This window comes from Malurus melanocephalus, unplaced genomic scaffold, assembly GCF_030028575.1.
Source record: "Malurus melanocephalus ecotype Western Australia unplaced genomic scaffold, MMel_1.1 scaffold_215, whole genome shotgun sequence".
Classification (NCBI taxonomy): domain Eukaryota; kingdom Metazoa; phylum Chordata; class Aves; order Passeriformes; family Maluridae; genus Malurus; species Malurus melanocephalus.
In genome coordinates, this window is record NW_026623447.1 from 605,218 (window position 1) to 627,851 (window position 22,634).

At 36.3% G+C, this 22,634-nt stretch overlaps 1 protein-coding gene across 1 annotated transcript in view; it reads left to right on the plus strand.

The window, feature by feature from the left end:
• The first annotated feature begins 157 nt into the window (after window positions 1-157).
• Window positions 158-22,634, plus strand: part of B3GNTL1 (UDP-GlcNAc:betaGal beta-1,3-N-acetylglucosaminyltransferase like 1) — a 117,863-nt gene continuing 95,386 nt past the window's right edge. The window contains exons 1-5 of the mRNA XM_057374056.1: window positions 158-229; window positions 4,183-4,299; window positions 4,419-4,518; window positions 9,504-9,568; window positions 19,251-19,316. Coding sequence (XP_057230039.1) covers window positions 179-229; window positions 4,183-4,299; window positions 4,419-4,518; window positions 9,504-9,568; window positions 19,251-19,316 — 399 coding nt within the window. The 5' untranslated portion in view covers window positions 158-178. The remainder of the gene's footprint in view (window positions 230-4,182; window positions 4,300-4,418; window positions 4,519-9,503; window positions 9,569-19,250; window positions 19,317-22,634) is intronic.

The window sequence follows — 22,634 nt, forward strand, 5'->3', positions numbered from 1 at the left end:
ACGGGCCGCGGGTCCCCTCACGGGCCGCGGGTCCCCTCACGGGCCGCGGGTCCCCTCACGGGCCGCGGGTCCCCTCACGGGCCGGAGCCCAGCCCTGTTCCCCGCAGAGCCTCTTCCGGCCGCTCCCGCCTCCCTCTCGGTGGTTGTTCCTCCCGCTCCGCCCTGAGGGGCGGTGGCGATGGCGGAGCTGGGGGGAGGCGGCGGGAGCCCCGAGTCCCCGGTACAGGTGGTACGTGACAGGCGGGGCCGGGCCCAGGTGCCCCGGGCCGGGGGTGCCCGTGTGCGGACACGGGAGCTCGGGAGGGGTCGGGGCTGGCCCGGGGGCTCTCCCGGAGGGGCTTTGGCCCGGGTCGGTGCCGGCTGCTCCTGCAGCACGGCAGCCTCGGCACGTTCGGATACACAGGGTTGGCAGAGAAAGTCAGTGTAATCTTCSGACAGCGTTTCCTGCTTTTGTTACTTCCCGTACCTATACATACATATATATATAGTATGTGTGTATATGTATCTACTGTGTAGATACATATATATATAGTGTGTGTGTATATATATCTACTGTGTGTGTATATATATATATATATATATAGTGTGTGTGTGTGTGTGTGTGTATATATGTATAGTATGTAATATAGCATGTGTGTACATATATCTTGTATAAGTTCTTTATATATGTGCACATTTGTATAAATCATACACATAGGTAAAGTTAAATATATAACATATATATCTACCTCTGCCTGTGTATATAAATTTAGATATAAGAATATAGAAATGCATATAATACTCATCTTTAAAAGTTATTACAAAATTTTTAAAATGCTGAACACAGCAGGAGGGATCAAGTGCAGACTGAAGAAATACAAATAAAAATGGGTTAGAGAACAGGTTGAAAAGTTTATTGATGTATATTTCAATAGATATATTAAAATGTAGATGTATATTTATATAGATATCTATATAATATATATGTATATATCATACATAGGTAATATGTATATGTATATATCTATATATATACAATATCTGTACATATAGTATATATCTGCATATATTTATAATAAAGATATAAATAAAAATTAGTTTTGCTACCACATTTCTTCAACTTCTACATTGTATGTATGTATTATATGTAACGTATGTAGATATCTGTAAATTATGTATAATTAAAACATACAAGTTCAGTTAAAACTGATGAGATTTGGCAGYTGTTTAAGGTTAGTAGCAAATGGTGGAAAGTAAAAACATACAATGGRCAAGTAAAAATGATGAGCAACATCACAGAGTCTCAGATCCTGAACACTGGTCAAAGTTTGAAAATATCACTCGGTTAATTTAAATTAATTTAATTTAAAGTATCTCATATATGAGATTTTGCAAAACCAGTTTGTTTCTGGTTTCTGCCAACAGCCCTGTGTATGGAAATAGTTTGRAATAATAATCGGAAAGCATAACTTAAAAATAATGGTCTGACTTCTTATAATTTTTAGCAATGTTAAAATGCTTTTTCAAGGTTATTTTCCATGTTGAGATATGGGGGCAGATAGAAGCCTGCTTGAGCTGAAATTTGTGGAAACTGAAATCAAATTTTCACTTAGGAGAACAACARTAGTAATGCCGAAAACATTGCAGAACATCCAGTTGCACGTTTTCTGACACTTGAAAACCTCAGGTCTCTCCTCTTCAGTTTTGTGATTGTTGTATTGTTTTTCTGTGGTGTGTTGAGGGAGATTTTTGGATGAGTGATAATTGTGGAAGAAAAGGGATTGGACTACCTGTTACCCATTTCACATTTGGTCATTTTTGCCATACAAAATTCATTTTGCAGTAAAGTCAAGAATCATTATCTTCAGCTCAGTGATAGCAAATATGCATTGCTAAAAACACCTAAAATCACTTCAGGCCTTCATCTAGAATRTAGGAGTTCAGCAAAAACCAGGTCAGTGTCACAATGCTCAAATCCAGGTTTGATTCATAGTGCTCTTTTAAGAGTCATATTTGGCTCTTAGGCCATGAAATTCCTCTCTGTTGGATGCAGCTATAAAACCTAARAAAACTCTAGTAATACAATGCCAGCAATACTCTGAGGTGTAAATCATATTGCTGAGTACAGTTAYTTGTGTGGCTTTGTTAATTTTTAAGGTTTTACACAGAAGTATCTTTAGCAACTCGGCTGTATGCCTTAGTTTRGTGTCCAGTTCTATATGGTGGTCATAGTTCTGTGGAAGTAGAATTTGCTCACAATAATGTGGTTAAGGAGCATGTTCATATGTTATGAGCAGTTGAGTTTAGATCACACAGTGCCATCACGTATTTATGGGTTGTTTTATATGTGCTGCCTTAAAGTACTGTTTTTTCTGCTTTCAGTTCAAACTAAACAGGGAGGTCAAACATCATCTGCTATTTTGCACTTGAGTCCTGTCTTAAAACAGGAGTACACTATGGAAAAATAGCAAAGAAGTTCCAGTTTTCAAGCCAATGGCAAGCTAGTTGGTCATGGCTTAGTCAAATTTTTACTAAGTGAATACAAAAACAAATTGAAAAACAACTGACTTTTCTGGATGTGCACAACTGCACAAGTTTATATTGTCATTGTAAGAATTGTGGAATCCTTTTTTCCTGAATGAATATGTTAGTTTGGTTGGTGTGAATGTGTGGGATCATGTTTTAATTGCCATGTCCACATAAAGAATATTAAAGTCTTGAATAAGTTGAACTTAGTACTTTAGAATCTCAGATTTTTGCATATATTCTAGTGTCAAAGTACTAATGTGAGGCAGTTCTGAAATAATCGTTTTTTGTCTTTATGTTATAATTACTGGGTAATGAGTTTCACTTTTTTTTAAATTTATCCTTATTTTATTTCTTTATCTCTCTAAAACACAAGTCAAAGGCCTGCTTTGCTTAAAATTTTACAGTGTTTTTGTTCTTCTTGTTTTAAGAACTGTTTCATCATTCTGCCAAAAATAAAATCAGAGGTTCATTCATTTTAGATRAGTTTACTCTTTTATTTGGCTGTGAAATGTTGTTAATCATTGTACCCTACACAATAGTGGGCCGTACCTGTGTGTACACCCCTCAGTGTCCAAAAATCTGCCTTCTAATGTGTGCATCTGTGTGTGTTTGTACAACATACATGTATTCATATGTCACTAAATTGTGAATAATTAAATTTCAGTATCCTAATATTCTTTCTTAGGATTATCATCTGCTCACAATAGGWACTAATCCCCTCTTTCTTCCAACCATGTGTTTGTTACCCCACATAATAAGAAGTTTAAGTTGTTTTTCTAAGGACTTCTTGAAATGTTCCATGAGGCTTTCTRTGAGTTACCTAGGCCCTTAAATTCYCCATCTAWAAGTAATTTTAAYAGGTACAGACTTGGGCTCTMCCTTTGCAAACACAGCCAGTGTATCACTGGGCTGATTTCTCAGGACTTTGCATTCTGTSAAGGCAATGTGTTTGTTCTGTTTTGAGATGCTGAAAGAATTTTGGGAGTTGTTGGCTTTTTAGGGATCATTAGAACAGTGATGAGTAACTGAACAGATAACCCCCTTGTCTCTGGTTTCCAACCAATTTTAAAATATTTCAGATATGTTTTCCTGCTTTGTGTACATGTCTGAACCAAGAGGCTGTAAGAGGAAAGCCTGCAGTTGGAATGAYGTTGTGGAACTACATCATAGATCAACTTCTAACTTCAACTTCTAGAGTTGTAGGTGGAATATTTTTTTAAATCTTGGCTAGAGTCCAAGGGTTCACTGCATATATGAGCATCTCCAATTTGGTAGGAAGCTTGAAGAGAAATTGAAGAGTAAGATGGAAGATAGAAGACAAAAGTGAGGAGTGTCTTAAAAAATTCAGGAATACTAAAAACAGGTTAGGGTGGTATTACAGATGTTTCATTAGTGGGCTTGGTTCAGTGGTCTCTCTTGTTTCCTTGTACTGCTACCAAAAACCATCTTGTGAAACTTAAAATAATTTAAAAAGAAACTTGATAGAGAAGAAAGCAAATCATATATTTATMATGAAAATACAGGTTCTTCACCTACTTTTATATTTCTAAGATGCATCTTTTGTTGAAAGTTTCAGAAGGATCTACTATTTCTCCTTTTTAGTAAATATACTCTTAAGTAAACAAAAATAGTGTTTACTCATGTGCATGTGGATTTTTGTTTGTTTTCCTGTAGTCTATCATTGTGCCTGTTCACAACAGTGAATGCTGGTTAGATGAATGCTTAAAGTCCGTTTGGGAACAAGATTTTAAAGGAACCATGGAGCTGTCGATTTTTAATGATGCCAGTAAGGTATGTTTCAGACCTTTTTTAAAATAGTGTCCAAGTAAATACTSTCTCTGACAAGAATTTTTGGTTTGCTTCACCATATGAATCAAAATATGTGTATCTATGTCATTATTTTTTTCTAGGATGGTTCAGCTGAAATAATTGAAAGATGGAAGATCAAGTTGGAAGAAGTTGGTGTTTCGGTAGTCATTGGAAACAATAATTCCTCTCAGCCTCGAGGTGGTATGTAGCTTAACAGTGATTTGTGAGAGTTTGGTTCTTACTGCAGGCACCTTCTGTGTTTTAGTTTAAAAAGTGTCTTTGTAGCCATTGCATTGCAATGGAAAAAACCTCAATTTGTTTTCTAGGGCTCTGTTCAAAAACTCATTCCAGTTTGAATTTGGCCCTGTTGGTTTGAGCTCTGCAGAATTTGTTTATATGTTCAAGAAAAGAAGAACTTGGCTTAGCACTTGTGCTCTACTCTGCAAAAGAATTTTGTTTAATTGTACTATACACAATGTTGTTAGTGCTTACAATTTTACTGTGGCTTTCTGATATCTGATTTATCTTCATGGGATGGGTTCTAAGAAAAAAAATAAATTCAAAATTTCCTACATAAAGATTTTTAAAATAAATGCCTGTCTTTCAGTCTGTTAAAATAGACCCTGCAATAGAAAATAAATACCTTTTTGATACTGCTTCAATGATCAAATCAAAGCAGAGGTTTTCTAAATTTCGATGTGAGCTAACAACTCTGAAAGTCCCTAAGTATTGACTCAAAGGGCTAAATCAGTATGTTTAGTGAGTGACAGACAGGTGTATGATGTTATCTCCTATTCATGTACATGTTAATATGAATCACGTTTATCCACTGCAGGAGATTACAGACAAATCTCTCTTAACAGATTTTCTTTTGCTTGTTTTGGTTGGTTYCTGTTTAGGTGATTTTAGCACAAAAGCTTCCTATAATGTAAAATAGAAATAAAAGTTGGTTGATTTGTTAAGAAGCTCTTGTTAAGTGACAGTAAAGTTGGAAGATCATGTCTGTGTTCTGAGAAAGAACAGCAGGACAAAGGAAGAACAGTGTGCTCACATTTTAGGTGCGGGCTGTGTAACCAATGTTTCTGTCATTCTGGACTTTGTTGTAATGAGTAGACAGATAGGAATTGTTAAAACCCTGGCTCCAAATTTGTGTCTTTGAAGTTATCTCACTTAAAAGTTTGGAAACACTGTGACACAAAATTGGGAGTGTTTCTGTTTTTTCACTGATGTYTCACTAATGTCCTGTTTGAAGTGGAAAGAAACTCGGGCTTATTACAGTCTTCCTCAAAATGATCTTCTTATGCAAAAGCCCAGTTCTGTTTTAGAAAGTTTAATTTTCATCCCCTGTTGAAACGTGCTAATAAACTGGGAGTTTGTGCACTGAATTCATCTGCAACCTGGTATAGGCCCCTGGCTTCATTTGCTCTTCTGACTGTAGGCTTTACATCTGTTTTTAAATAGTTATCAGACATAGAAATACTGAAGTAACACAGCATAACCATTACTATAAATATTTTTAGTATTTCAATACCTCTAGCACGAACTGGTGTTGTTTTGGTAGTGCAGCTTGTAATATTAGAATTATTGAGGTGGTAGTGACAAAAGGCAGACAAGGTTTTTAGGGGGAATTTTTCACTTTTGGGTAGCTGATATCGCTGGAGTTAAGCAATGCCAAGAGTTACTCATATTCTTGGGTGATGAGTCTCCTTTCAAAACTGACTTCTTTTACTAGTTGATAATCAAGAWACTAAGTAAGTTACAATTTCTTAAATCAAATAATAACCCCGTATGTTGTTAATTCTAATACTTAAGATAGTAATTTTTTTTAATACCATTGTGTTGTGTAACATGTTTTCCATTTTTATAAACATATGCTATGTTTGAAGTCTTGTTCCTAATAGAGTGTTGTATCAATTGTGTAAAAATTGGTTTTTAGTTTGCCGGAACACACAGACAGGATAGTTATATTTATATGACAGGATAGTTATATTTATATTAGAATTCTGATGTCAGTTCACCTTTGCTCTTCAGGAAACTGAACCTAAAACTGAGTTCCAGTTGTGAACTCCATTGTGCCTTCAGGGGTATGTCAGATTATTTTTTRGTTTAACATGCATTTGTCAGTGTTGGGGTAGCTGGAGACTGAACAGGTCTTTAATAAACTGGGGGTGGGAATTGCAGCTGTGCACTCTTTAAATAATAGTGTGAAATGCATAGTTCTGCTAAAAAACAAACCCAGGCTTATTCATGTGGAAGTCACTCTCARGTCACCATTAAAACAGGGACATCTTTACTTCATGGTTGTTAAATTTTAGGAGCAGGTTACTTGAAATCCATAGTATTTTGTTTGCTTTTGGTGATTTACTTTTATTATGTTAAGGACTAGGTACAACTGTAAAGAGTCTTGCCTTTAAAAGAAGATGCTTTGGTACAGAAACAATGTACTAGTAAGGCTTCACATCTTCAACTATTTACACAAGATTAGGATTTATTTCTGATTCTTTTCTARCATGTAAAAGGAAGGGGGGGAACGTAGGAAAAAAGAAAGGGTCACTTGACTAAAAAAAGGAAACCTTTTTCTTTCCAAGAGTGAGGAATGTTAATATCTCACTGAGGCTTAAGTTTTTACGGCTGTAACCATGGTAACAGGCTCTTTTCACCAAGTAAAGCAGGCCTTACAAAACTCAGAGACCTGGCACAAATATTTCATTTAGTTCAGTAGAGTAATATTAAAGAAATTTTTTTACTCATGCCAAACATAGAATTTGTTGTGGTGAAAGAATTTTTAATACCTAGTTTCTTCTATGGGGAGTTATATTTATCTTCATAATAATTTAAAAAATATGTTTATTTTCTTTTATCTCTCTCCACTAAAAAAAACCCTGGTATATGGAAAATTTCAGGATGGTTTCTGTCTTAAACACAGTAAGAAACATTTTCCAACTCTTTCTCATAACAAATACCAGATATTTCATGGTCTTATTTAAAGTTTTCTTATTTGAAAATGAGATCTGAAATATTTCAAGAAGTTTATAGAGTAATATAATTGCCATCTTGTAGTCACTCTTTTCCTATGTTTTTGATTGCATGTACTTCATTATCTACTGAAGGTTTTTTTAAATATTTTTGTAAGGTAATGACTGCTGAACTGTAAGTACAGGTTGTGTTACAGCTTCTGGTATGGYTTCTGATAGTACTGATGTATTTGACATTGGGCAGATTTAATTCTGTCCTTGTTTTTGTGCTGTTCTTTTATCTCTTGCTTTACGAGGGACCTCCACAGAATTGGGGGTTTGCTGGTTTGGCATGTCCAGACCTGTTGACTTGCATCAGTTGTTTTCCACTAAAACTGCTCATGCCAGGATTCAGCTCTGCTGTTGTGGCAGCTCCTGTCTTTGCCAACTGCTTTTTTGCTGCCAATAGGAAGGAGACTTAGAGTGACTGTATATATGAGATTAGATATTCATACGTCTATAAAAGGTAGTATGTAAATATACTGTCAAATAATAAAACCRAAAGATCCACGATGAAGAGAAGTTAAAGTGAGGATAAAAATACATWAAAAATAACACAGTTACAAAGAAGAGCCTTTATTAGTGGTGTACTGATGGTAGTTGACATAATGTTCCTTGGAGGCAGTAAGTAATGCAGTCATAAGTCTTTTTCTGTACTTGGACAGCTCAGCAAAATAGCCAGGGAGCATGTGCATTACAACTAAGGGAAACTTTGAGCCCAGTTAAATTTGTTTCCTGAGCAAACTTAAACTTGTATCATATAAAAAGATAAGAGAATTACAGAACTCTGCTTTTTTTTCCAAATGCAAAGTCAGAAACTTTATGGGTAATACTATTTTAAATTATTCTGCTCCACTTTGTGGTGAGATTTTTTGGCTTAACATTTCCAGTATTCCCCCTAAAGAGTAAAAACCCTGCAATATTGCATGTCTCCACATAATTTGTTTTGTAAATCAAGGTGATCTTGCTGGATTCCATGACTTGGTTTTAATAAGTACTTCAAAGAAAGCTTAAGTGTTACGTATGTGACAATGTGGAATTCATACAGCATTTTTCAGACTAACACTGGATGTAGTGTGGTCTTTTATTATAATGCTGCCCAGGGCAAGAATTCAGATATCAGAATGTTCTTAGGTRCATCTTGTCTACCTGCAGAAATGATCCCAGGTAAGCAGTCCTACCATGTGGATGTATTTCAGTGGTAAACTGAGTTCACCCTTGTTGCTGGTTGCTGCCATCCCATCCTTCCCTCCACTGTGGATTCCTGTTCCTTTCTATTTTTTTGGTTCTGCCATTTGTTTGATCCTCCTAGAACAGTCATCTGCTTCAGARATTAAGCTGACAAAAAATTTACTTCTGGTTCAGCTTCCTGAAATGAATGGGTTTGTAAAACAATTCAGCAAGTGTCAGGGGGTCAGAAAGCAAGAGACCYTAGATGCCAGGTTTGTCATTTGTCTGAATTGACATTTCAGTGTGGTCTTCCATCAATGCCATAACATRTTATGGTATAAATAAACCACCTTTGTGCTCTGTGTGTGAATCTAATAAATAAGCCTGCTTTGGCTTCCCTCTGCATCACACGTGCCATGACATGACTGGCACATGAAGATTTGTATTTGCAAACTTWAATAAGCACCAAGAAGTAGAACTATCCTTGAGTCCTTCTGAGAACCTTGTCCCCTGATGGGAAGAACAGCGGTTTCTKGTTCTTTCTCTGCCTCTTTTTTATTTTGTTGGTATTTGTTAGGACTTAAAAGATGAATGTATATGCAGCCAAGGGTTTTCGGCATTTGCTCCTTACAAGGGGTTGGAATAGATGACCTTTAGAAGTCCCTTCCAGCCCAAACCGTTCTGATTCTACAAGCTGAGGTTCTGGATATAAAACCTGCCCTCTTCAAGTTACATATTACATATTATGTCTTTGTGGAGGGCTAGCAAAAGTAGTCTTATTCTACTGGATGGGAGAATTCTGGTTCTCACTCAGAGAAGGTGACTGACATAGACATCCTACTTAAATATTCATAAATTACCTTGTTTAAATATGGAAACATTGCATACTTTATATGATACTGATTTTTCTCTTTTCTTTCATCTGTTCCTCACTTTTATTAAGATTTTAAAAGATACAACAATAAAAGCTACCCCRTATTTTTATCTTTGCTTTCTCAACAGTTGGATTTGCTAAAAATCAAGCAGTAATTCAGAGCTCAGGAACCTACCTCTGCTTTCTGGATTCAGTAAGTTAATGCTTTTTGTCTAATTTGGTTTTGTCAATGTAATCGTTTTTAATGGAGTTGTTGGTTTGCTGAAAGACAAGCTGCTTAAAGGTGTTTGGTTATTAAATGTGCTGGTTGCTATTTGTGGTTGTAAAGTTGTATTCCAGCCTATAGAAAGCCTTACACAATTTTTGATTATATCAGATTTCACAAGTTGTTGTGAACAGGCCTGGGCAAGGTTGGTATTCAGGTGTTTTCAGGATTTTTCTTTCCCACATTCTTCAGAAAATTGTATTGATGAGGAACTAAGAGCTAATCTTACTGGCTTTTTGATGCAAAATAGGAGAGGTCTCACCTTCCATCTTGAATTTTTTTTTTCCCTGTCCTTTGTTGATATCTTCTGTGAAGCCATTCATCTCACTAACCCATAGATAAGTATCTCACTTTGTGCAGCTGAATATTCAGGGAATGGTATCACAAAGGTGTCCAGCTGAGCTGAGGAGTGGGGCCATGTGCTGGGAGCAGGTAAGAAGAGCAGGACCTTCAAGGCTCACTGATCTCATGTAATTTCACCTGAAGATTGATATTTTTTTCCTCTGAATTGGAACTGAGCTATAGGTTAAGGTGGTACAGGATGAACTGGCTGCTGAAAGGGTAGGTTTTCAGATACAATTCARCTTAATGTTGTGATTGTCTGTGCTTGTTAAGAAGTATTATGAGAAGAGGTATGTGAACTCTATAGCCTTTCTCAGGTTTTAATAAGGAAATCTTTCAGTTTGCAAACTCCACTTGCTTTATCAAATAGATGGAAGAATTTTTTTTTTGTTCACATGTTAAAATTTTGTGATTTAATCAGTATACTGTTGAAAGACATGGTTAAGGGTTGATATATTTCTTCTGACTCAAGGAAGTACAGCAGAAATATCTTGTCTTACCATTTGAGAAATTAACTTTTGCAGGTAGCTTTCCTGGCCTTTATTTTTGCTTTTGTTARGTAATTAGTCTTCTCAGCAACACAGCGTACCTTGTAAAATAAGTTTATTTGAACTTATCCACATTTAACAGTTTGTTGGTTTGGGGTTTTGTTTGTTTGTTTACAGAGTGTATTTCATGTAAATCTTATATAAGTTTATGGAGGATGAAACTTTGAAATGCAGTATCTTTTACATATGGGTATTACAGAACTAAAATTTTGAACATCCATTAAATGCCCAGAACTCATAATCACATGTACAAGTTACTGGTGTTTAGAAAGGTCAATTTCACAGGCATCAAAAAATAAGTATTTCATATCCTGCACTGAACATTGGAGCCCGTTTCATAAACAAAATGTTTTGACTGAGTATGAACGCAAAAGTCACTGCTCAGATTTTGAGCACCTGACTGACCAGGTTATGAAAGAGTGTAGGGACCTCATAAATTGTGCCTGGAAGATGCCAGTTTTCCTGAGATGGATGAATTCAGGATCAAGTTCTTTTTGCTTTACTTGAGTAGGTACAAAACTAAGGATCATTTTTTATAAGAATGATTTAACTCTCCCATGTTGTTAGTCAGTGAGGCTGTTCACATATTTAAAATTAAAATAACCRAAAAACTTTCTTATGATTTGCAAARTTCAGGTATTCCAGGCTTGAGCAGATACCACACTGGTATAGGGCATTCTAGGGAGCCTGTGGTGTGAGGAATGTATGTACATGAGTTGAGTGAAGTTASCTGAGTCCATGTGCAGCATGAGGGAGAAATGAATCTGCTGTTGKCCCATGGAGCTTTGTACCTTCTGTCTCAAATATGTATAACATAGTGTACTGAAGTAAATTATTGGTTAGTCTTTCTTTTCAATCCAGACAGATATAGTTGTTTGTTGTGTAGTTGTTTGCTAGTTTACTAGCAGTAAATTAGAAAATTAAATTATCTAAATTAAATTACTTCATATTTTTATCGTGATTCTTCAGAATTCTCAATTTGTTATTTACCATTTATACATCATCATGCTGCTGTGTTGTTTCTGTTGGCTGACTAAATGATGCAYGAAACCAAAACATCAAGGAAACAAATTACAATTATTAAGGATAATGATAGATAATGATTCTGTAGATCTGCATTATCATTAGCATAGTTTATATTTAATATTATCAAGAATTACTAGAAGTGAGTTGAAGATTTTATGATTTACAGTATGGATAAACTTASGAGAAGTTACCAAGATTTTCTGTTCTATGCATTTCTATTCCTTCTTCAAAACAAAGGCATTCTGGACTACTAATCTTGCTCCAAAAGAAATATTAAATGACTGGCATTATTTAAATATATTTTCTGCTTCTCTCCTTGTGACTTCCATTTTTTGTTGAAAATGGATTGGAGGAAAAATTCAATGTGGAAACTGCTAAAAATTGCTCAATGTCTTGGCCATAGTTAGTAAACATTGTGTGATAATAGCTGGAACACAGATGTTGCCAGCTGTTTAACAACTCTGCTTCCAYACACCACCTACCTTCTTCATTTCAGTCACCAATCCAGTATCCAGCTCTCTAGGAAGGAATGTTGATATCAGCCTTTTGGAATGTGCTGCAGTAATGCCAAGGAACTGACCTTCAGAAGTACAGCCACAATTTCAGGTTTGCCACAGGTGGATGTGTAGAGAAATGGGGTTGTAGTTTGTGCACATTGCAAATAGGTGGAGAAATAGATCATGGCTTTTTKTGCATTCTTTTGTCTTCTCTGAGTGAAATGAATGAGTGAATATTTGGGAGCATTTTTGGAAGTACTGGCTCCAGCAAGAGCGTTTTTGCTTGCCATTCCAGCTGGAGTCAAGCTGCTTGTGTTATGTCTCTTAACACGGATTTGTGAGGACAACAAACGGGGAAGAAATGTGGAAAAAAAGGGTTACTGATCTCAGAACTGTCAGAATTTGATCAGCCTTTTCCAGTATGAAGTGGCAGCTGTTTGACTAACAGCTATTGTGGAGTTTTTTTTTTACTGTGATTGTTGTTACAGATTTCACCTTCAAGCTACTGAGGCATTTTTTTCACCCCTGGGAAAGCAAGTAGAAAAATTGAAGATATTTAACAATTTTTTCATATACAACGTATATGGTATGAGAGAATGAGAGCTAATTTTGCAAATATATTTCACTTTTAGCTTTTCTTCTTCAAATTGTCTGCAGTTACGACTTTATCTAGCAGTTTCATTGTACTGTAGCTGTAGTTTGTCAGTTCTCTGGGGTGGTGCCATCTTTGTTAGAAGCATTTAACCAATTGCAGCACAGCAGAACTCTTACACTAGAAATCTACTTTGAACTGCTGTTTTCATTGACATGCACTTAAACATGTCTCTACTTGTCTGAAACTGTATTTCTTTAAAAAGAATCATGCTTTCATTTCATTCTAATTATCTGTGTAGTTTCCAATTATTTCAGGTTTAATCAGTGTTTTGGAGAGTTCCTGGCTATTAAAGAGGAAACACATAAATGTGTCCTTTTTTTGATGTGCAGTATTTCAAACCCAGTCATATTCACCTGAGTTCTTGACATGCTTGTTGCAATCTTTTGAAAGGCTTTGTTGGCAATGTGTCATAATTTCAGAGATTCTCAGGCAGTTAAAAGATGTGACTCTAAGCCATGTTGCCACAATGTCACTGCTTGCTAATAGTYAAAAATGGCATGGATATACAGATAAGTTTTATTCATCAAAAGTGAGGGTGAGCCACTGGATTTGTCATTCTTGTGTTCAAATTGGCAGCTACTGACATGTGCCTTTCTGTTTGTGAAAATTTGTTTGTATGGTTTACATTGGGAATGGTAATTCTTAATTGCTGTGAAATTGTGTGTGTTCCTTGAGGTTCAAAYCCACCTCATTGAGGGGGTGTTGCTAAAGGCCTTGGAGGGAGGTGGTTGCACCCTCACTAGCCAGATGTGGTAATGTGTCAGGCACACATCTTGTTTTTACAGTCTCTGTAACTTCCTGGGCTTGGAAGCATGGACTTCCTCTTAGTTGCCATTATACATTACAGGCACTAATAAACTTCTGAAATATTCTTCCTTACTTTCAAGTTAATGTCTGTATTTTTTTAGGAAATTAAGATGTGATCAGACTTCATGTATTTCCTTTGTGTTATTGTTAAACATAATGTTCCTTGGGAACTTCATCCTCTGATTTAAAAACTGAAATAAGCTGTTACTCAAATAGCAGGTATGTGGGTGTAGTGATGCATCCCCTTACTAGAAGCCCCTTCTGTCCAGAAGAGTTGTCCATGTTTCTGAATTAATAATGAGCCCCAAAAAATCAAAATACGAGTGCTTGAAGGCATCATTCCTATTATTGTTTTGTAAAGACATGCCTGTATTAAAAACCAATTAAATGCCTCTGTCTGGTATGATATGATGTTCTTCTTTTTCATAAATGAAGAAGCAACCCTTCAGATTTGATTGCCATAACCTCTCCCTACATGTGTCTTCATCTTTTTAGTAGTTAAAGAGGGCATTTGGAACTGCTGGTGAAGCTTTTACTCCTGTCTGAGTTTACTGGCTTTGCTACTGAATACCTTGTGAGTTACCTGCTTTGCTTGACTGCAAACRCATCCTTTTTTCTCAGTGATCTAATTGTGAGAAAGATCAAAGATGATCTCCAGTGACCACAGAAAAGCAAGGTATGGAAAAGCATGTGTCTGCATTTGTTGAACAAATGCATCAAGGTGGGGGCTGCTTCTACAACAAAAGTTCCCTGACCAGCTAATAGTGATGCTTAATTAAAAGATTCCATAAAAAGATTATGAGGCTCGTAAGAACACCACATGGATTTTCCATCTAAATCTGTTTGTTGCTATGCTCAAAAAAAGAAAGGTGCTCAATGCAGTCAGCTTCTTAAATTTGAACTATTTTCTTTGTTKTCCCCTTCTTTCTCAGTTTGATTTGGGATTAGAAACAGAAAAGTAGTATTTTTTTTCTATGATCTAGCAAGTACTGACAGATCACTAGTCTCAGGTGATTTGCAGGAGCCATTTAAGGGCCTGCTGGTTCTAAAGAGTTTGATAGTACAGGGCTGCTTCAAAACTCTGCCACTGGAGAATTGCCTGGGATCAGGGTATTTCCTTTGGTAGAGCTGTTGACAGGCCCAGTTTTGGAGGTCCCAGGCATTTCACTTCCCTGGTTCAAGGAGCTGAACAGAACAATAGAAAAGAAAGATTTTTCCCTCTAGTCTGAGCAGGTGCAGGATAAATGAATGGATCCTTTGATGAATTGAAACATTTTAGARATGCCATATTGTTGCTCAAGTGAGTGAAACATTCCTTCTGGTGTTGCTACTGGTTGTATTTGGTGTGTAATTGCAATGAAAAGAAGGTGCTGTTGTTATGGGGGTGGAGTGTATCAGCTCTCAATTTTTTTTTTTTTTTTTTTGAGCAGCCGCATATGAAGGACTTTGAAAAAGCACGAGATGCTGAGTCTGCAATAGGAGCACAAGAAAGCACCTCAGTACTGAGCTATAATTAGTGGGGTTTTTTGCTGTGAACTTGTCCTTGGTTGCAAAAAGTAGATGTGCATTGTGCATTGAGTTGTGTGTTTTGTTCTACTTTCTGAAGTACAGAAACACCCATTTTTAAGGGAAAATGTTGAMGTTTCCACTGTGGAGCCCAGGGTGGTCCACACAGCCTGACTGAAGAGGCCACTGAATGCTTGTCATTTGAATTTACCCAAATTAATTTAAAAAGTGCATCCTGAAAAAACATATTTGTATGGTATTCTTAAGCACAGTCTAATGATTCAGTTTTCCTTTTCTTCAACTAAACATATGAATGAAGTTTAACAAAACAATTAGCTCAATATGAATTGTGTGTGTTTTGATGGAGCCTGGTGCTTGTGGTAGGGAGAACATTCCAGCTGAGTCTGTTCCAATCTGACAGTGTCTGCTGCTGTGGAGCTGCAGGAGCAAGGCAGGTCCTTGCAGGGGAATGTGTGTGATGGGACACAGGCAGAGCTGGGAGCTGCTGGGGATCACAAACATCCCTGGGCTGTTTGGGAAATCCTGCTRCCTTCCCTTGGGAATAAAGTCCTCTTCATTCCCCAGTGCTGCTGCTCAGAGTGGACACTGCAGAAKAGGAACTGTGTTTGTAATCAACAAAATTCCTATAAATTCTGATTACTTTGAGTGCCTAAAGTAGATTTCTACTTATGTCGCTTTATTTTCTGCTGTTTACCTGTTTGGCCTTGTTTGCATTGTATATATGTATGTGCATAGTTAGATGACAGTAAACCCAGGTATTACCTGAGACTTTCCTAAATTTTTCTGCTRAGGTTGGTGAGTGGGGTCACATGAACATAGATTTATTTAGAGGTTCTCCTTTATGTAGCTATTTTATTCCAAGTAYATGGTTAGGGAAGGCAYRTGTTTATTTAKCATTTATTTTAAATTTGTTCTTTARTYCATTCTTTTCATGGGGGAAATTTCTCTTTATCCTGTCTGCTGTGTATCTACTAGAGGACAACCATTACAAGCTTTCATGTGAACAGAGAAAATCTGATTTCACTGGAAACTTTGTTCAACTTCTGTTTTGTTAAAATTACTTTTTAATGTAAGTCGCTGCCACTATTGTTATCTTCCCTACTCTCACCTAGGAGACAGAAACAAACTAAATATACTTCCCTTTTTGGTATAGGCCGTTTTTCATTTTCTGTCTGAAATGAGTGAAAAATAATTTGTGAATTGTTTGTCTGATTACTAAGGTTTTGCTCTCAATTTTAAACCAGAAAAAAGGTGACTTAACTCTGCCTGTAGAAACTGAAGCCCASCAACACATTTGCTGAATTCAATATCATAGGTGCAACAGCTTTGATAAAAAATTTTGATTGCATAATGTATAGTTGGGTAAAATATTTTATAACCTTAGTTTTCTCATATTATAGTAGATAAAATTCCATAAATTCTTACTGGTACATGGTTGGGCCTTTCGCTCCTMTCAGTGGTCTCTAAAGCTGAAAATTTTTTTAAGGTTCACCTAATTTGTGGTGCAATCATTTTGATTTTATTCCTTAGAATTTATTTTGGTTTTTGAGCACTGGTATTAAAGCCATCCAGGTTCTCTACAATGATTTCACTATAAATACATTCTGTTTGCCACTTCATGGTTACCWTTCCAGTCATCAATAGTGAAGAATCTGTTCAAGTTGGATTTTGCAGTTACCTTTCTTGTACAGTTGCCCAACTTGAATCCAAGAAGCTGAATAGCAGTTGTGTCTCAGCTTTGTCTGGGATGTGATTCATATTTTGTGCTGTTCTTCCTCATCATCTAACTGCTTTATTATTGTATTTGGGATTATGTATTAAACTGTTATCTTCCTTTTTTTCCTTCTTCTTTCTTTCTCCTTTCATGAACTCAGAAGGTATCACAGAATGATACAATCAGTGCAGTATGTGTGTAAAGCTGTTAATAAAAAAATGAGACAGAATTATTAAAATAAAGGTCATTCAGGGTAAGAGTTCASAGAGTTTTCCAGCATTAGAGAAGAAAGCTGCATTAATAAAAAGAGGCATTTAGAAGTTTTTGTGGTTATAGTGCCCCCTCTTTAGCTGGAGTTTACAGAATACTGATGCTCTCTGATAGCCTAAGACCCAGATCTGTAGATGTGTGAGTTTTGCCAATAGCATCAAAATGACAGAGTGTTTTCTTAGGGGATTGAGGCTATTCCTGTCAAATTGTGTGGTTATGAAAACATGACATTGACCTCTCTGGTGCATARGATATTTTAATTTGGTTTGAATACYTTCCATASWGGTTTAACCTTTTTTAATCAAGTATAGAATTTTTCATATTTGTGAATGGAAGAGTTCTSTCTGTTGTGCAGGATCATGAACAGTGGGATCTTTAGCACAAGAGCATATGTTATGTCTCRTAAAAGATGAGAGTAACATTGTTCTAAGCATTGAAATTCCTGGCTTTTTGGTGGATTTCTTTTTTTTTTTTTATTAATTTAACAAGAAGAAATGAGGATCCTTAGCAACTAGTAAATGAGTGAACAAAGTTCAGTTCAAATATATCCCCTATTGCTTRTATGAAAACTAGTTTTTAATTTACAGAAATCAGCTCTGTATTTGCCATAAAGAAATAGGATTATGGTTCTTCCTCTGGGAAGTAGGGTCTAKGTCTTATTGTAATATTTGCTTGAGTCAGTGCTGGAATTTTCGTGCTTTATTGCTAAAGTGGATTAAATGATAAATAATATTATTGTAGGTTTGAAGAAAGTCATGTAAAGAGGTTGAGAAATCAGAAATGTTTTTCTCAATCTACTGGCTTTGAAAATCAGTAACAGCTTTCATGCTTACAACATACCCTAAATGCAAAGTACAGAAAAATGCTTTTGGCAATGTAGTYCTCCTGTCTTTTATAAACTTACGTGTGATAAGGGTCAGTTTTATTATTATTTTGTTTTATCTTTAACCTTGAATTGTATTAAATAGTTGGATCTACTTCTAAAACATTTTTATCATGTGTTGTTTTGATARAACTATAGTGACCCCTTTATAGCAAGGTCATTCAACCCTTCAAGCTCTAGATATTTAAGCACTAATAYATTTTTTGTTGCTGTTGACTTGATGGGAAGTTTTAATGTGAAAGTTGTTCRGAATTCAATATTGAGGTTTTGCACTCTAATAGGAATCTTAGAATTATTTCACTGTGAGGAACTGTTAAAAGAATGTCTGTAGAACAGGAATTCAGGGTTCCTTTGAATTATATTTGCCTGATACGTTTATTTGRAAATACTCTGAGAAGAAATAGGCTGTGTTAGCTTTAACCAGCATCYAAGAAAGACACCCCCAGCTCTCCCAGCCTGGCTCCAGAGCAGAGGGKCTCCAGCCCTTGAAAGGAGGAAATGTGGCACCAGCATGGAAAAGAATATAGGTAGAAACCKCAGGGGCCTAAATTTAGGGGGAAAAAAATTGTTCAATGGTTTTTAAAGACTGTAAAATCACAGTCTAGAAAGGATATAATTTTGAACAGGAAATAATAAAATTTTGAATGGAATCTCTCCTAACTGTTCAAGGCAGGATAACAGACTTACTAACTCTTTGCAAAACAACCTATCTTTTTGTATGTAAATAAAACRCTTTTTATGCTACAAGGGGAGAAATATTAACAATTTAAATCTAGGTKGTGTGTTTTAAAGCCTATGTCAGCGCTAATGCATATTATGATTTTGGGTACTTCTCTTTTTCCTTTCTCTTAGAAYTTATCATTTCACAAGTACTAGTTTTTGTGCTCATGAAATATGACATATTTTTAGATCCRGAGACCAAAGGCTTTTCATTTTCAGTGAAACAAGATACAGCCAGACTACAGAGAATGTTTCCTCATATGGCTATAGGTCTGATATCATGGTTTTAATTGAGGTTAGTTCCTCTTCCTCACACTGACAGTGCTGCTCTGGGAATTGTGAAAAAGTTGGTGAGTTTCTTGAGAAATGTTTAATGTGTGGGTGCCTGTGGATGTGTGTTGAGATCACAGCACCATTGTCACATAGTAGTTTTTATCACTTCCAGCTCAAACAGCATTGACCTTAATACACAAAAAGTGTGAAGTCTCTTAATATCTATTCCATTTGCATTTCTGACCTCAAGCCAATAAAATGATGTTAATTTAGCAACATATTCTAATGTGTGTCAGTAGTGTACTGTGACCCTTTTTATGTTCAGTAACAGTGTGCTATTTATTCCAGGATGATGTGATGATGCCACAGCGGGTTAGGCTGCAGCACGAAGTTGCCATTCAACACCCAAACAGTGTGAGTACTTTTTTCTGTGTGTGTACTTGTGGGTTTTTCTTTTACAGAGTTCCGGATACATCTTTAAAAGGATATGAAAATTTCACAGTGGGGCTGATGGAGGCAAAGCAATAACCAGTGTATTCTTTTCCTTTATTTTAATCCTTGCACTGAATAGGAGCTTTGAYTGAGCTTCTTTTCTTCCTTTTATTTTCTCTGTTCAGAAAACCAAATCTCATTATAACAGTGATACTCTTTTGCAAATAACTATATAGGTTTGGCTAATGTCTGTAAGCTAACAGAGAATGCTTTTTTAATGTAGCCTTTCTAAGTCATGTGAAAAGCCACAAAGAAATGGCTACAGCTATGGTTTATCTGCTTTTAATAATTAAGAAACTGTAAACCATAGGGAATGTATGGGTTGTTACCATTGGTGAACTGTCCTACAGTTCAGCTGATGTTTTTCTGTATGTCTGCCTGCAAAAGAAAACATTACTAGAATTCCATTCTTTATTCCTCTGAAATAAACTGTCATGAATATTCTGTGAGATAGTTTTTTTCTGATCAATATGATTTTRATTTTGYATGATTTTCTGTGATTAGAGTCAATATTCTTTAGAGAGAGTTTGTGCATATGTTTTATTTTTCCGAAGGTTTTATATATCTATATATCTATATATCTATATATCTATATATCTATATATCTATATATCTATATATCTATATATCTATATATCTATATATCTCTATATATATATAACTTATCATGGCAGTTAGTTAATTTGTCAGTACTATTGATAAAGATATTTCTTTATAAACTAGAAAACTGAGTTTGTATTCCTATCAGCAGTATTCAGGAAAATCAGCCTTATTGTTTTCACATCTCCGACATTTTCTCTTGTGACAGTTATTTCAATGTGCAGGAGRTTTCTGGAAAGGAAAGGTCAATTGACTTGGTCTGTCATGAAGGTGTTTCCTGCAGGTATCTGAACAAAACACACAGTTTTAGGATTATCTCTCTCTGTGAACTAAAAACCTTTTGAACTTTTCCTCCAAAACATATTTGCTTTAAAGTAGAGATGATTACAGTCCTTTTAGCTGAGGAATGTCTGCCAAACAACCTGCTGCTTGGTGGTGGGATGTGTACCTGCTCATCACACCACCTGTATTAGGGCTCTTCTGAAATCTGATAATCCTACAATGTAATTTATTAAATTATAGCTGTAATAGTACCTGAGCAGCAGTTAACCTCATTCACATTACAAACACAATAAAATGATAAATCAAAAGTTGTTTTTGTTCTGATATCAATCAGTTAATATAATTCTGTAGTCAGATGCCAAARAACCGGAGAGACAAGTTGATCCAGTATGCTTGTTTTATAGGAATTAGTGCTAAGAGCTATTTCTTGCTTATATGGCTTCTATAGATGTAAATTTAGACTTTTCTGGTTAGACTAAATTCAGCTAAACAGTTTGTAGTCTTTTTAGAAAGCACTTCGACTGTTTTGTTTATATTCTGTTACACTTTAATACATGACAGCCTTCAGTATGAACTATTAAATGATAGCCAAAAAAGTAAAGAAGGGGACCTGAGTAGAATGAAGGACATGTCTTTATGATCTGTTGTAAGTAACACAAACTTGTTATTCCTATGTTCTAAATTCATTTAAATTTATGGTCCTGTTTCAGTGTGGAACTTGTGGCCTGGCCTTGGCTAGGTGCTGTCATTCCTCAGAAGGGCAGAGTGGTGGGAAGAAGAGAAGATGGAAGAAATTYGTGGGTCAGGGTAAATGTAATTTATTAAAAGCAAAGGAATAGTCCTTTGGTCAGTTTGGATCAGCTGCCCTGACTGCCACTCCAGCACGTTGCCCACCTCCAGCCTAGTGGAGAGGGGAAATGTTGGAGAGACAACTTTGGTGCTGTGGGAGCAGGAGCCAGACCCCTGGTGTGTTACCAACMCACAGCAGTGTGAGGGCTGTCATGGCAAAATTAACTCTATTTCCACCAGACCCAGCACATTTTCCATKTTACAGGTATAGAAAATGTTTGGAATGCCTATGTGAGGTATAAACTTCTGGGTTAATGTTGGATCTTACAAAACTCTAATTCAAGGGCCTGAAGGAAAAAGGGGAACATATCCATTTTTTTCTGGTGAGCAAATAGATCAGTTTGGTCCTGAGCCTCTCAATAGTTCTGACAGAGCTTTGAGAAAAGTGGACTTGGTCACAAATCTACTGACCAGTGTCAGGGTGGCCTTCTGTTCTTCGAAGAATGATCTCTCTGCTGTCCTCAGAATAATCAAGCCATTCAGTTTTCTGGCCTTAGAAGATGTTTGGGATGTTTGAAAGAAGTTTTGTTCTGCATTTGAAGTTCTGGCCTGGCTTCAATCACTCTGATAAACCAGAGTAGGTGGAGGGGCACAAAAAAAAAAAAAAAAAAAAAAAAAAAAAAAAAAGCAGAAGGTTGAGAAATGCCTGTGAAGCAGTGAGCTTTTTTTGGTTTGTTCCTGAAATTCTAATTTGCAGACTTGCACTTTCCACTGTTTTGCAACTTCTCCGGACCTGGATTTTTGACTTTATGTAGTCTCAATATACTTTCAAAAATTTTATTCCTAGTTCTAGTCCTGCTGATTGTTACYGGGAGTCAGATTTGAAGACTGGTGTACCCAGCAGGCCCTTATATTGTAGACTTTAGTCTACTGTTGTTACTACTGTAGATCTACAGGTAGGAAAAGTCTCTAACTTTCTCCATCAAGAGAAAGGTCCTAATAAATCCCAGTGTTTCTTCCTCTTTTGTGTTACTCTTAAATACAAATTGCTTTATTCAGACTTGAAACCTGGTTACTAAACAGCAGAATCAAAGATATCACGTCTCTGAGATCTTCCCAACAAGAAGGGCCTGGTGCCCACATGCCCTCATGTTACACTGTGCCCCAAGGTGCTTTTAAATGGCCTCTGCTCTACTCAGAAAAGGAAGGAGCCATTTATCCAGGGTAAGCCAGGTGTTGCTTATTTACCAATCACAAAAAATATATGCTTTGYTGGCAGCTAATGAATAGGAAGATTAAAGATTTTATTTCCCTTCATTTCCCTTAATTCTGGATAAACCATGCCTTAATGTCTTGTTTTATATAGGCATGTGTTCTTCTGTACATTCTAGTGTTCTATAGAACAACATTTCTGAGTTTGAAGTARCCCAGGAAATTATTTTCCAAACCACACAAACTCTGCAGTCTTTCACCCTGACTCACATTTATTCTGTTATTGAATTTCAACAAAATAKTGTAAGAACTGTGTAAGAACTCGCTAAATTTTTTGTTTCAAGGGGAGAGGRGAAT